Below are 13,687 nucleotides of genomic sequence, written 5' to 3'. Positions count from 1 at the left end.
TGAAATCTAGGCTAGTATACTTATTCTACAAATCCCGTGAGAATATAGCCTGAAACCTTATATGAGTGAAATATTTGAGAAATGACACAAGGGATAAGTAAATTCCAAATAGCGAAATCACACATCCACTTGCTTGATCAATATGTCATGTCCTAAGAGAGAATTTAGGCCCTCTTTGGACCGATATAGCCAGAAATTCAAACCTATATGAAATTATTTCCGCTAGTCGCCCCTCTGAGCGTTTCTTTAGCCTTTCATAAACCACAATTCCTTTACCCTTTTACAAAAGCAAAAAAAAAAAAAAAATCAGCCTACCCATTTTTGAATGAGTCTGAGAATTGAGATGAAATGAAGAATAGAAAAGAGAAAGACCTTTGAAACCAAGAATTTGTTAGTTTCTTCAAATAAGAAAAGAAAGTTTTCATCCAAAGAAAAGAAAAATAAAAGAAAATAAAGAGTTAGAACTCCAAAAACATAATCAAAGGAGTCAAAAGCCAAAATAAAAATAAAAAAATGGCTAAGGATGGAAACAAAGTATAAAAGCAAAGTAAGAACAAGGTTTTCTTTAGTTACATAATATGAAGACTCTATTATCTCAGACTTGTTCTTTTTGAATATACATTTTCTTCCTTCTTAAACCATTTCCTAATCCCCACAACACCTAATAAAGACCTCTATCTCAATTAGGAATAGGTTAGTGTGATAGTAAGTGGCAGATGTGTTTGATCAACTTCGGCTTCCTTGTGTGTCATTGAGATTGTAAGGTAAAGTGTGCCCACTACACACTGGAGTGAGCGAAACTTGAGTGGAAAAATCAGAGTGGTTTTTGTCTTGACATATATATGAGGACCTACTAAAGGACGCTATTCCAAAGTTTCAGAAACGGACCTGTGATTGCACTTCATAACATAGTTCATTATATATATATATATATATATATATATATATATATATATATATATATATATATATATATGTTTATTCATAGATGATTGATTATTATGCATATATTAGCTTAGATTTCGAATTTGATTATTTTGTATTCATTGCTAGTGAGATGGATATATATTTGAGAATAAGTAAGGAAACAAAAGTTTTATTTCTTAGTCGTTGTAGTATAAATGAAGTTTATGAGTACCTTCACTAGAAAACTCTCACGAGGCTATAACTCGTCCACTAGGGAATTCCTAGTGGTTTAATGCCTTGTTGCATATGGTCAATGCAATTGGACTCGGCGAAACGAAATTAGTTAGAACTCCATTTTTGGTCACTTATTCTAATTTCTCATATTTGCTTGAGGACAAACAAAATGCTGTTTGGGGGTGGTTTGATAAGAGCCCAAAACTGTAGTCTTAACCCTTTAACAATATTACTTTTAGACCAATTATGTAATTAATAAATAAGAGTTAGTGTTGTTTACGTGTTTTTATGTATTTCAGGCATTGGAGTCAATTATATACAGAAATGTGATCCTTTTGCTAGATAAAAGAGCAAAGGTTGGTTGCTAAGAAGTTCTATGATTTAAGGCCAAGATTCAAGGAGAAGAAACCTTTTTAAAGCCCAGTCAAAGCTGAAAAAACAAAGTTAACGCGGCCATATCTTTGGACTCAGACCTCGGAATTGGGCTTACCATATGTCAAAACAACCAGCTCGGAACGTGCTTTCTAATGGTCCAGGACTTGATCCAATCGGATGATTAGAAGTAGACAAAAAGATTGTTGAAGCCATTTCTAGTAGAAAACCCTTTTGTGGACTGAAGTAACGATGTTTTGGACTTGATTTTATGGCCCAAAACATGGCTCCAAAGCCCATGCACGATTTTGTACACCTTGCCTCTTCTATATAAAGAGGACTAAGGCCAAACTCTTATGGACTACTAGATTAGATTCAGAATATATATTATATCCATATATAGTTAGTTATTCATAAACCTAGTTTTAAGTTAGTTTAATTCAGTTTGAATTCTTAGACTATTTCAAATAGATTAATAAAGTAATTATTATTCTTTCAATAATGTCTTGTTCTTATTGTTCTTATTCTATAAATGATAGTTTGATGAATCAAAGCTAAAACCTCCATTAGAGGGGTTTGAGGAAGCTTTAATGAAAACTTAATTGTGTTAGTGTAGAAATAGTTATAATAATATATTTCACTCTAGAAAGTAATTAGTTCACCATGAGAATAGGTTTAATTGTTTCACATTCTAGTTATTAGTTGGTAGAGATTGCCATAAATAATTAGGGATTAGAAATACCCAACCGTGAAAACGTAAAGATTAGGATTACAACAAATTCTGTGCTAGTTTATTAAGTCGAATCAAGGTGGAATCAAATTCCCCTAATTCCTTCCCATATTCACATCGTATTATTGAATTACCGTAGTTTAAATCATAACATCTAAATTAGTTAAATCACCGCCTTAGCATAATTTCATTTCGTTACTCTCATCGATTTTTGTTAGAATTAATTAACTAGGAAATCTTACGTTTAAACGAACTAGGAGTGGAACTAATTCTCTACTCCACATATTGCATTGATAATGATAGTAGAATTTTGATAATGCTATGAAGACACTTCATTTAGTTTTACTTATTCTTGAGTTTAATTAGTTAAGTCTAGGTAAAACTATACTTTTACTGGGTTATCGGGCCTCGGCCAAGGTTAGAACAATTAAGTTCCATATCCTGTGAGAATCTAGCCAAAAGCCTCATCTGAATGATTATTGAGTGATGACGCAAAGGATGTCCGGATAGAAAAATCACACGTCTACTTGCTTGATCACTACGCCATATCCTAAGAGATAATTTAGGCCCTTTTTGGATTGATATAGCCAAATAAACGTTAAAAACCCAAAAGGATAGCTTTCCTCTAGTTACCCCCTGTTGAGCCTTTTTATTCCTTTTCTAAAATCTTTTTGTTCTTCACAAAAATTCCTAACCCGCTACAACACACAATAAAAATCTTACCCAAATGATAAGTTGACAACTAGATGGATATCAGAAAAAAGAGAAGAGAAGACCTCATACAAAAACATAACAATTATTTGCTTCAAAAAGAAAAGAAAAGAAGAAAATATTCATCAAAAACCGAAAATCCAAAAAAATCAAAGGAGTCAAAAAAATTGAATCTCTTAAATGTTCAAAATCAAAAGGAGACGATATAAAAAACAAAAGCAAAGTTAGAACCCCCAAAAACTCAAAATCATATGGAGTCACAAAGCCAAAGGGCTAAAAGAATGTATCACAATTCGGAAGCAAAAGAACAAAATGAGGTTCTTCTTTGGTTACAAATATCTTGAAGACCCAATTTCTTGACTTATCAGATTTTGTTTTTCCCTTCCTTTTTCTTTCTAAACCATCACTGTAGCCCCGTAAATCCTAATAAAAGACCTTTAGCTCGATTAGGAATAGGATAGTGTGATAGTAAGTGGCGAACGTGATCAATCGACCACGGTTTCTTTGGATGTAATTTGAGTATGCGAGGAATATAAGTGCTTGCTGCACTTAAGAGAACGAACCTTGAGTGAATCTATTAGAGAGTTGTGATTGCAACACACCCCTGTGAGAACCCACCTTAAGGACGCTCTCCAAAAGCCTCAGAAACAACTCTATTTTTGCATTTCATTGCTCATGTTTAGCACATTTATCTTTTAATGATTAAATTACTATATATATATATATTATTCTAAGTTCAAAGGAGCTTGTCCTTATTCACCGCTAATGAGATGTATGAACTTCTGAGAATAAATAAGGAAACAAGACCCTTTGTACTAAATAGAAGAAGTTTGTGAGTGCCTTCACTGGAAAACTCTCACAGGGATTAAAGCTCGTCCACTAGGGAATTCCTAGTGGTTTAAAACCTTGTTGCATATGGTCAATGCAATCACACTCTGCGAAATGAGATTAGTATAAATTATAATAAATCACTCATTTGTGATCTTAGTTTTTTCTCTCATCCTTGCTTGAGGACAAGCAAGATGCTATTTGGGGCTGGTGATCAACTACCAAATGTACGTTTTATTACCTGTATATTGCTGCATTACAGCCTTTCTTACGCTTAACGAAAAGACAAATCATAGCTTTTATTGTCCTTTTCAAGTTATGAAGTATTTCAGACCACTTATCATAAAAGCTGTATCTTAGCACCAAAAGGAGCCTTAATCGCTCTTATTATGAAGACCAGAAGCTGCTATGAAAAAGTGCTGAAAAAGTTAAAGTCAATGGTCAAAGTCAAAGGTCAAGGTCAAAAGTCAAAGCCCTCAACAGAAAAGACCAGTGATGGAGGCTCTTATCTCAAAATATGACATTCTCCCAAAACCTACCCTGGTCAAGAAAAAATCAAAAATCAAAGGCAAAAGGGAAGTGTGAGGTGTCTCATTTGTAATGGAGAAGGGCAAATCTATAAAAGACAAAAGTAGGGGTATATAATCCAAAAGTCGGGGAGAGATAAAGCATCCATTGTCTTAGGATCAAAACCATTTGGTTTGTTTAATTTCTTGTCTAGTTTTTTCAATGCAAGTTTTTACTTTATTGTTTGTTTTATTTCCTTTCAATTAAAACTTGTTATTTTACTTGTTCTTATTGCAATCTTCAATCAATCTTTATTTCAATGTTTTCAAGTCATTTCAATACCAACAACTAAAGCTTTCATGTTTTCATCAGCTTAAAACCAATCTAATCTATACAAGAGTCTACCTTTCTTCTTCACAACTCCCACACTCAAACTCTAAACAATTTAGGATGAACCTCACTTCTAAACAAACTCTTTTGAAGTTACCACCACTATCTAAAACTTCAGTTGACTTTTCATTAAACGTAAGATAGGCTGTAATGCAGTAATATAAGGGTAATAAAACGCACATTTGGGACATGATCACCATCCATCTCCATCTTACGAAGTTAAGTTCATGACTTTCAAATCCTCCTGGTTTTGTGTCCATGACCTTTGGTTTTGAATTTGACTTTTTCAGCACTTTTTCATAGCAGCTTGAGTCTTCATAATAAGCGTTAATAAGGATCATTTTGGTGCTAAAATGCAGCTTTTATGATAAGTGGTCTGAAATGGCCTGTAACCTGAAAAAGACGGTAAAAGCTATGAGTTGTATGTTTATTATGCGTAAGAAAAGATGTAATCCAGTAATGTAAATATAATAAAACACACATTTGGGAGATGATCAACCACCCCAAAATAGCAGTTTGCTTGTCTTCAAGTAAGGATGAGAGAGAAAACTAAGATCATAAATGTGTGATTTATTATACTAATCTCATTTCGCAGAGGGCGAATGCATTGACCATACACAACAAGGACTTAAACCACTAGGAATTCCCTAATGGATGAGCTTAAGCCTCGTGAGAGTTTTCCAGAGAAGGTACTCACAAAATTCTTCTATCTAGTACAAAGGATCTTGTTTCCTTATTTATTCTCATATCAAATCTGATAATGCAGTGCTACAAGAACTTTTTTAACTTGGCCTTGGAATTGATTAGGATGAAGTTCTTCTTTTCCATATTGATTGTTTTTCTAATCTACTACATATTATTATAATAATGACAAATGGGAGCTCTTTGTTTCATTTATTGTCAAGTGTGGTAGATGATCAAATTCACACTGGTTGTGCAAGTCCTGGTATTGGTGGTGATTATGTCCCATATTGATAGTTGTGCAAGTTTTTGAAGGTATGCCTTTATGTGCCAAGTGAATGCCTAGAATTATTATTGTTGAATACTTTTACTAGTCAAAACAAAGTTCCCTAATTTCTTAAAACTCTTAACTAACTATGTCGCCTCTTTAAATTGTAAGAAATTTGTGTTAGTGGTGTGTTAAGTGTGACGTGAATACAATGGCACACCTCAAATTCTCAGGCACTGAATCATTACCTGAAGTTGTTGTTGCACTTAGATGTAACTTCCATCAAATCTGATGTCGATTCAAGCTATTCTTCAAAAACTTCTACGCCATTCCCAAATGGTGAGAATATAATTCAAAGCCTATATACCTTTATTTATATACAATTTATTTCATAATTACACCTATGTAATTGAGTTTTGACACTCTTTTAGTTCTTCAATTTTGTTGGCACGTATAGGGGATTCTATTCAAGTTCATGCCCTTTCTAATGCTCTTATTTAGTTTTTCTGGTATGGCATTATTAAGGCACTCAAACTAATAATGACAAATGTTGGGAGCGGTATGATATAGTTTTTGTACGCAATTGTTTGTTTTGCTTCACTTTTACAAAATATTGATATGATAATCCAAATATAAAATTTCATTTCAAATGCTAACCATCTTCGGAAGTCCGTATGTATGATTAACCAAATTTATCTCAGTTATAATTCCTCATATTTGCATAGTATACTTATTTATTATAATTTATAGATTGTAATTTTAATCTCATTGGATAATTCTTCATTTTATGTATAGCTATTTGCTGCAATTTGTTGGGCATCTAGCTCTCTGCTGCAAACGGATTAAGGCTTCACAATAGAATAGCTAGCTGGAGATTTCTAAAAGGGCTGAAGCTATAATGAGTTTAGGATTGAGTGAAGTATCAAAAGTGGATGTCTTGGAATTAATACTTTTTTCCACCGCTGGGGGTAGTACAATCATTCATATTAATGATTGAATGAAGTATCAAAAATCTTTAGATGGTGTGAAGCATATGATTCAGGCTTAAACAAATCAAAATTGATATAACAAGTTGAGATAACAAGTTTGTAATGTATCGTCAACTACTATAGTCTCTAATATACACAAGTGAATCAATTTGTATGTATATCGAATTCAAACAATGCACTGATTGAACTACAGATTGCAATTGGGCTATACTTGAAATATATGATATAACTAAGTGGATGGAATAGAGGATTGTCTGATGTAAGTACCCTCCGTTCTCAAACCATTCACTACATCACAGGTGTCCAGGTTGTATCTTCACAGCTCGTATATCCCTAAGTCGTACTATGCCACCAGGATGTAACAACGACCCAAACTCAGGTCGTCCAAAATATCAGATACAATCATACATGGAAACAAATGATCTACCATTATCCTGAAGCTCAGTCAACGCACCAATGAAAGAGACATTTACTTTGTAACAACAGAATTAATGACGGACCATCAAGATAGCACAAAATATGGATTTACACTTGATAACGGCCTGGAGCAAATAAGGAAGGTCAACTCAAACATCTATAAGTAGAGAGAGATGAACTACGTAAGGTTTGATTCAAGTTCACCCAAAAAACTTGATACGTAGGCAACTCTTATCCCAAGAAAGAGTGCAGCCATTCCCTATCAACCTCAACATCAGGTCGTAGATAGAAATCCACACCTGTACATTGGTGTCGTCTGCCGGTTCATTTCCTTGAGAAAAACACCTAGACTATTTTCTCAAGCCCATGAAACAGGTTAAAAAAAACCACCATGGAAGAACAACTAAAAGCTCTAGTAGATCAAGTAAAGTTTTTCCATGGATCATTTACCACGCTCCAGCAAGAGAACCAAGCTATGCGCGAACAAACCACCTCCAACACCAACAACCTGCCTCCAGATGCAATTGAAAACAACGCAGTCACAGCCCTCACTACAACCACCAATCAACGACTAGAGGACTTCGCCCAGCAGTTGGAGAAGTCAAGCGAAAAAGCTAGCTAAGCCCAGATCGTACAGAAGATGCTAAAGTCATACAAAGCATCACCATTCACCACAGAAGTCAAGGACAAATAGCCTCCCACTCATTTTAACCAACCAAAATTCCCGTTGTACGACGGTAGGTCATGTCTAGGCCAGCACATAGCTCATTTCAGCCAAATCCTGGTGCTCTACAGCGCTCTAGAATTCGACTACCTAAAATGCAAACTCTTTCCAACCAGCTTGAAAGACAGAGCATTAGACTGGTTCTACATGCTAAACCCTGATTCAATCCACAACTTCGACAAGCTGGTTGAGACATTCACAGCAGAGTTCGTCCACAACAAGAAGAAGCAAGCCGACCTAGACTAGTTGTTCCAGCTAAAGCAAGCACACGGCAAGACTATTCGCACTTTCCTAGGACGTTTAAAAAAGGAACTGTTATCAATGGAGAAGGATCTCTCATGTGCAACAAGTTAGAACGCCTAGATGACCTGTACCACAGAGTCGACAAGTACATGAAGTACGAAGAATGGATGGTCTAGCGCAAAGGCAAAGAAGTCCTCGCAATAAGTGACAAACGGGGACCCAAAGAAAGCAATCAGTACTCAGGCACCAACTCTTAGAAGCCATCGTACACCAAAAGAGAATTCTCCAGGACGCCAAGACATATCCTGAAGAAGATATATACAACACCTTACTTCAAACCAAATATCAACAAGGTGATAGCAATACCAGGACGTCTATACTGCCACTTCCACAAACTCTACCACCATGACACCGATGAATGTTGGAGCCTCAAGCACTACCTCCAAGACTTAGTCGGAGAGGGAAAGCTGAAAGAGTTCCTACCGTAAAGACCTCGTGCATAAACCGATTGCCAACCGCAATGTATGGTGAGTCGTAGTCATGAACGACTTTCGCAGAAGGAGCGTATAGCCTCACCGACGATCTAAATCTCCGTGTCGGCCGAGGCATAACAGAAGACAAAGACTCCTCCGATCGACGAGGAAAAGTTAATCCACATGATTACGCATTACCTCCAACAACGACCTCCGGTCGCGGAAAGCGCAAGCGCCGTAGAGCACCGCAATAAATTTACCACCTATCCCACAAAGCTAAAGTGATTACTCCCCGCCTCTCAAACCACGATCGCAATATCATTCATCGAGGAAGATATCGGCAAGGTGTGCCTACCCCATAATGATGCTCGGTAGTGCACGACAAGATCAACAGATGGACAAATAAGGGTCCTAATCGATCCAGCAGCCTCCCGCGACATCCTCTTCTACCAAACATACAAGGACATGCACTGCCGGACTCGGTGATGATATAGTCAAATGCATCACTCTACGGGTTCAATGGAGACCGCATTGCGGATGCCATTGGAGATGTCATCCTACAAGTCTCTATTGGAGAAAAATAGGACATGGTTAAGACCTCAACACACTTCACGCGTGATTGATGTCAAGTCGCCATACACCGCCATTTTAGGATGCGTGGATTCAAAAGATCCAAGTAGTTCCATCAACCTTTACACCAAGTCATGCGTTCCCCGGACCCGAGGTGTCATGGAGCTTAGAAGCAACCAACTATAAGCTCATCGATGCAATCAACTAAGCACAACAACCAAGGCCAAAACTCAAGTCGCCCGCATAAACGACATCCCAAAGTTGCAAGATCCTCAAGCTTCCAAATTTCTTCCAAAGATCGCTAACATACAAGCTCAAGGAAAAAAAAACACAAGTCAAACCTGGAGAGAGAAAGTCAATTTGGGCACACATGATGACCCAAAATTTGTTTATATAGGGTTGATTTAGACCCCAAGCTCAAGGAGCAATTTGTTAATTTTCTATCTCTCAATAAAGATGTTTTAGCTTGGTCGCACATCAATATGCCGTGAATCAACCCTCGTGTCGCTTGCCATAAATTAAATATAAATCCAACTATAAAGCCTATCAAACAACGACCTAGGAAACTAGCACTCAAATTTCAAAAAGCCATCACTGAAGAGATAGAAAAGCTTAAAAAGGTTAGATTCATCAGAGAGTTCGAGTACCCGACTTGGTTAGCTAACATTGTAGCCGTTCCTAAGAAAAATGGCCAGGTACGACGTTAACAAGCATTGCCCAAAGCGACAGCCTTCCCCTACCCAGACTCGACATACCGTGGTAGATCAGACTTGCGGTCATGAACTTTTATCATTTATGGACGCATATAGCGGATACAATCAGATACCACTTGCAGAAGAATACCAAGAAAAAATGTCCTTCATAACCAAACAAGGAACGCTCGCTACAACGCCCCACCGTTAGTTTGAAGAACGCCGGTCGCGACTTACCGCAGACTTGTCACTTAAAATGTTTAAAGACTTGATGGGCTTACACTATGGAAGTCTACATAGACGCGACATGGTAGTCAAAAGCACAAAAAGCCGGCAACCACATTTCTCACCTCAAAGAAGCCTTTGAAAGATTAGCCAAAGTAAGATGAAGCTCAACCCAGCAAAGTGTGTATTGATAAGAGTGAAATGAATAGTTTACCTACGAAATGAACGATGAATTCACAACGTAAGTAAACTAAACTATCTTTTCGTGCTTGTTTATCAAAGTTTTCTTCTTCTACTCTCAATCCTATGAGATATAGTGGAGTAGAGTGATTCGCTCCACTCTTAGTCCTTCCTCAGATGCTTGTTTTCTAGTCTCAATACTCTACTTAAAGTCAATGAGAGCTTTACTTAAAAGGGGACTAGACTACTTATGCAACTACCCACCTAAATGCAACTAGTCGGTTATCGAATATTAAGGAATGCTACGCTGATTCGATGTTAAGGAGTTAGAGGGGATTGATTCCACCTTAACTCAACTTAATCCACTAGCTAGCGGCGAGTCATCGTAATCCGAATTGAATCTGCTGCCGCGAGAACAATCGGTTCTTCCTAATCCCCCTAATTACACAAGGCATTTCTACCAATTTATAACTAGCATGTGAACAATTAAACCCATTCTCATGGTGAACTAATTATTTCTCATTCATGGAATAGAAATTACTTACTTACTTCTACGATAAACGGAATCAAGCTTTCATCAAGGCTTCTCAACCCCTCTAATGGAGGTTTAGCCTTGAATCATTCCAATCATTTCCATTTAGATTAAAACTAAACATAATATAAAGCATTAAAATTTACTTAATTAAACAATAATGAAATCTAAATTAATGACTAAAATGAAATAAGAACAAGAATTGAAATTAGATCTAGAAATGGAAATGACAAAAATCGAAATTGATAAAGAATACTACTTTATTGATCTAATCAAAATGAAGAGCAAGATTCCAAGGTTTAATCTAATACAGATTTGAAACTAATTAAATAAAACAATTAAATCTAGATCTAGAAGCTTTATTCTAATGGCTACTTTCTATTCTAAGCTATCTACCTAACCTAACTGCCATTAACAATGAGTTAAGCTTTTGTTCTTATACATTCAGATCCAAAATCGTGCATGGGCTTGGAGCCATGTTTTGGGCCGAGAATCGTGCCCAAAACCCAATTCTTCGAAATCCAAAAAGGCCTCTTCAGCTGCAGTTGGCTTCCACAGACTTTTCGTCCACTTCTGCTCCTCTGATTGGGTCAAGGCTTGGACCATTGCAAAGCTCTTCCGAGCCGGTCGTTTTGACATAAGGTAGGCCTCAATCCGAGGTCTGAGTCCAAAGATATGGCATTCGAAGTTCTGCGACTTTTGCTCCTTTATCTCGCTAAAGTGGCACATTTCTCGCACATAATGGACTTTGAAGCTGAAATGCATAAAACACGTAATCGCATTAACTCTTACTTATTATTCACATAATTGGTCTAACAGTATGATTATTAAGGGGTTAAAACTACAGTTTTGGGCTCTTATCATGTATTTAGGGTAGGCTCAGGGAAATTCTTAGGATACCTCATTTCACAAAGACGCATTGAAGCAAACCCAGAACAAATACGAGCTCTCCTTGAAATGCCAGAACCAACTTCCAAACAACAAATTCACAAGCTAACTGGCATGGTTTTCGCCCTCAACAGATTCATCTTATGTGCATCTGACAAATGCAAACCATTCCCAAATACTAAAGAAGTCGGTACAACATTCACATAGATGCATCTAATGCCACAAAGCTTTCAATGACCGAAGGCTTACCTATCAACTCCGCCCGTCCTTTCTAAACCAAATGAAGAAGAAACACTGAGGCTTTACCTTGCGACTACCAATTTTGCCATCAGCTCGGTCCTCTTTCGTGAAAGTGAGGGGATCGAAAAACCAGTCTATTTTACCAGCAAGACATTAGAAGATTCAGAAAAGCATTACTCTCTAATTGAGAAAACAATGTTATCTTTGTTATACTTTGCTCGCAAGTTTCGACCATACTTCCAGGCTCACGGCATCAAGGTCTTAACAGATGTACCCATCAAGCAGGTTTTGATTTCCACCAACAAAACAGCCCGTATAGCTAAATGGGCTGAAGAACTCGGAGAACATCACATCAAATTTTTTCCCAGAATGTCTCGCAAAGGTCAGGTCATTGCCGACTTCCTTGGTGACTACCCCGTCGAAGATATCAACTGGGAACCTGAGCCCATTACTTTACTCCATCAACCAACAACCCCAGACACATGGCACCTCTACGTAGATAGAGCTTGCAACAACAACGGTAATGGACTGGGGACTGTGTTAACTTCACCAGAAGGAACCCAGCTACAAAAGTTAATAAAGATCGATTTTGCAGCATCTAACAACGAAGCGGAATATGAAGCGTTAATCACAGGCCTCTGCATGGCACAACAATTACAAGTCCAAAAGCTCAAAGTGTACAGTGACTCACAACTAATCGTTAAAAAATCACCAAAGAGTATGTGACAAATGGAGCAAACTTAGCAAAGTACGCTCAGGTTGTCAATGATATCATCAGCTCATTCACAACATTCTCCTTGGAACACATTCCCTGAGAGGATAACAGACATGTAAATAGCCTGGATTTCTTAGCCTCAAAAACCCAAGATGCATGTCCCAACATAGTTTACATTGACATACTAGAGAGGCTCGCCTACTAACATGAAAGTGTCAATAGCCTTACAGACTTCCATCCCACATCCGAAGAAGTGATCACTCAATCTTGGATAGGCCCATTTCTGAAATTTATCTTACATAACGAGCTCCCAACATAAGCAAGGAATGCTCGAGCCATACAATTTCGAGCTCCCAGATACACTGTGATCAACGGACGATTGTTCCATAAATCTGCAGGAGGACCCCACCTAAGGTGCATAACTCCACACGAAGACCAACTCATCTTTGACGAAATTCACAAACGCGAATGTGGCAACCATACAAAAGCAAGATCTCTGACTCATAAAGCAATCGCCCAAGGGTATTATTGGCTAAGCATGCACATCGAGGCAAAGAAGTATGTTCTCAAATGCCACCAATGTCAAACATTTGGCCACAACAACCTAAGTCCAGCACGGGAGTTGATCAACATAGCCAGTCCGTGGCCTTTTCATATGTGGGGGCTAGACATCATGGGACCATTTATCCCATAAAAGAAAATAGGACTCCAATACATCCTTGCAGCCACAGATTACTTCACCAAATGGGTTGAGGCAATCCCACTCGCTCAAGTCAAGGAAGTCCACAAGATTTGGTCTACCCCACACCCCTCATCATGGATAATGGAACCCAATTTGCCGGCACACAAGTCAAGACATTCCTACAAAAGTGGCACATCACTCAAGCATTTTCTACACCTAGATATGCACAAAGCAATAGCCAAGCAGAGGCCACATACAAATCCATCAAAGAGAATCTCCAAAAGAAGTTGGAGAGCAAGAAAAGCCAATGGCCAGAATAACTTGAGAAGATCTTATGGGCATACAGAACAACAACCCGAGCCAGTACCAACGAGTCTCCTTTCACACTTTGCTTTGGAACAGAAGCAGTAATAACTTCAGAACTTACAATCACAACTACACGTTCTGACATCGCCGAATCAGGAGAAAACGACAATATCTTATCCAAAGA

General features: G+C 37.6%; 1 protein-coding gene across 1 annotated transcript; it reads left to right on the top strand.

Annotated features, from left to right (window-relative positions):
- Positions 1 to 11,995: 11,995 nt before the first annotated feature.
- On the top strand, positions 11,996 to 12,526 carry LOC147515185 (uncharacterized). Its single transcript, XM_086592823.1, has one exon. It carries the CDS (start codon positions 11,996 to 11,998, stop codon positions 12,524 to 12,526), a length of 531 nt encoding a protein of 176 aa, XP_086448949.1.
- The last annotated feature ends 1,161 nt before the right edge of the window (positions 12,527 to 13,687 follow it).

This window comes from Coptis chinensis, chromosome 2, assembly GCF_015680905.1.
Source record: "Coptis chinensis isolate HL-2020 chromosome 2, ASM1568090v1, whole genome shotgun sequence".
NCBI classification, from domain to species: domain Eukaryota; kingdom Viridiplantae; phylum Streptophyta; class Magnoliopsida; order Ranunculales; family Ranunculaceae; genus Coptis; species Coptis chinensis.
Note: the sequence above shows the minus strand (reverse complement) of the source record. Positions and strands in the feature narration are given on the sequence as shown.

Excerpts from the sequence above, each read along its gene's own strand:
- LOC147515185 (XM_086592823.1), top strand. The coding sequence starts at position 11,996 with ATGTTATCTTTGTTATACTTTGCTCGCAAGTTTCGACCATACTTCCAG.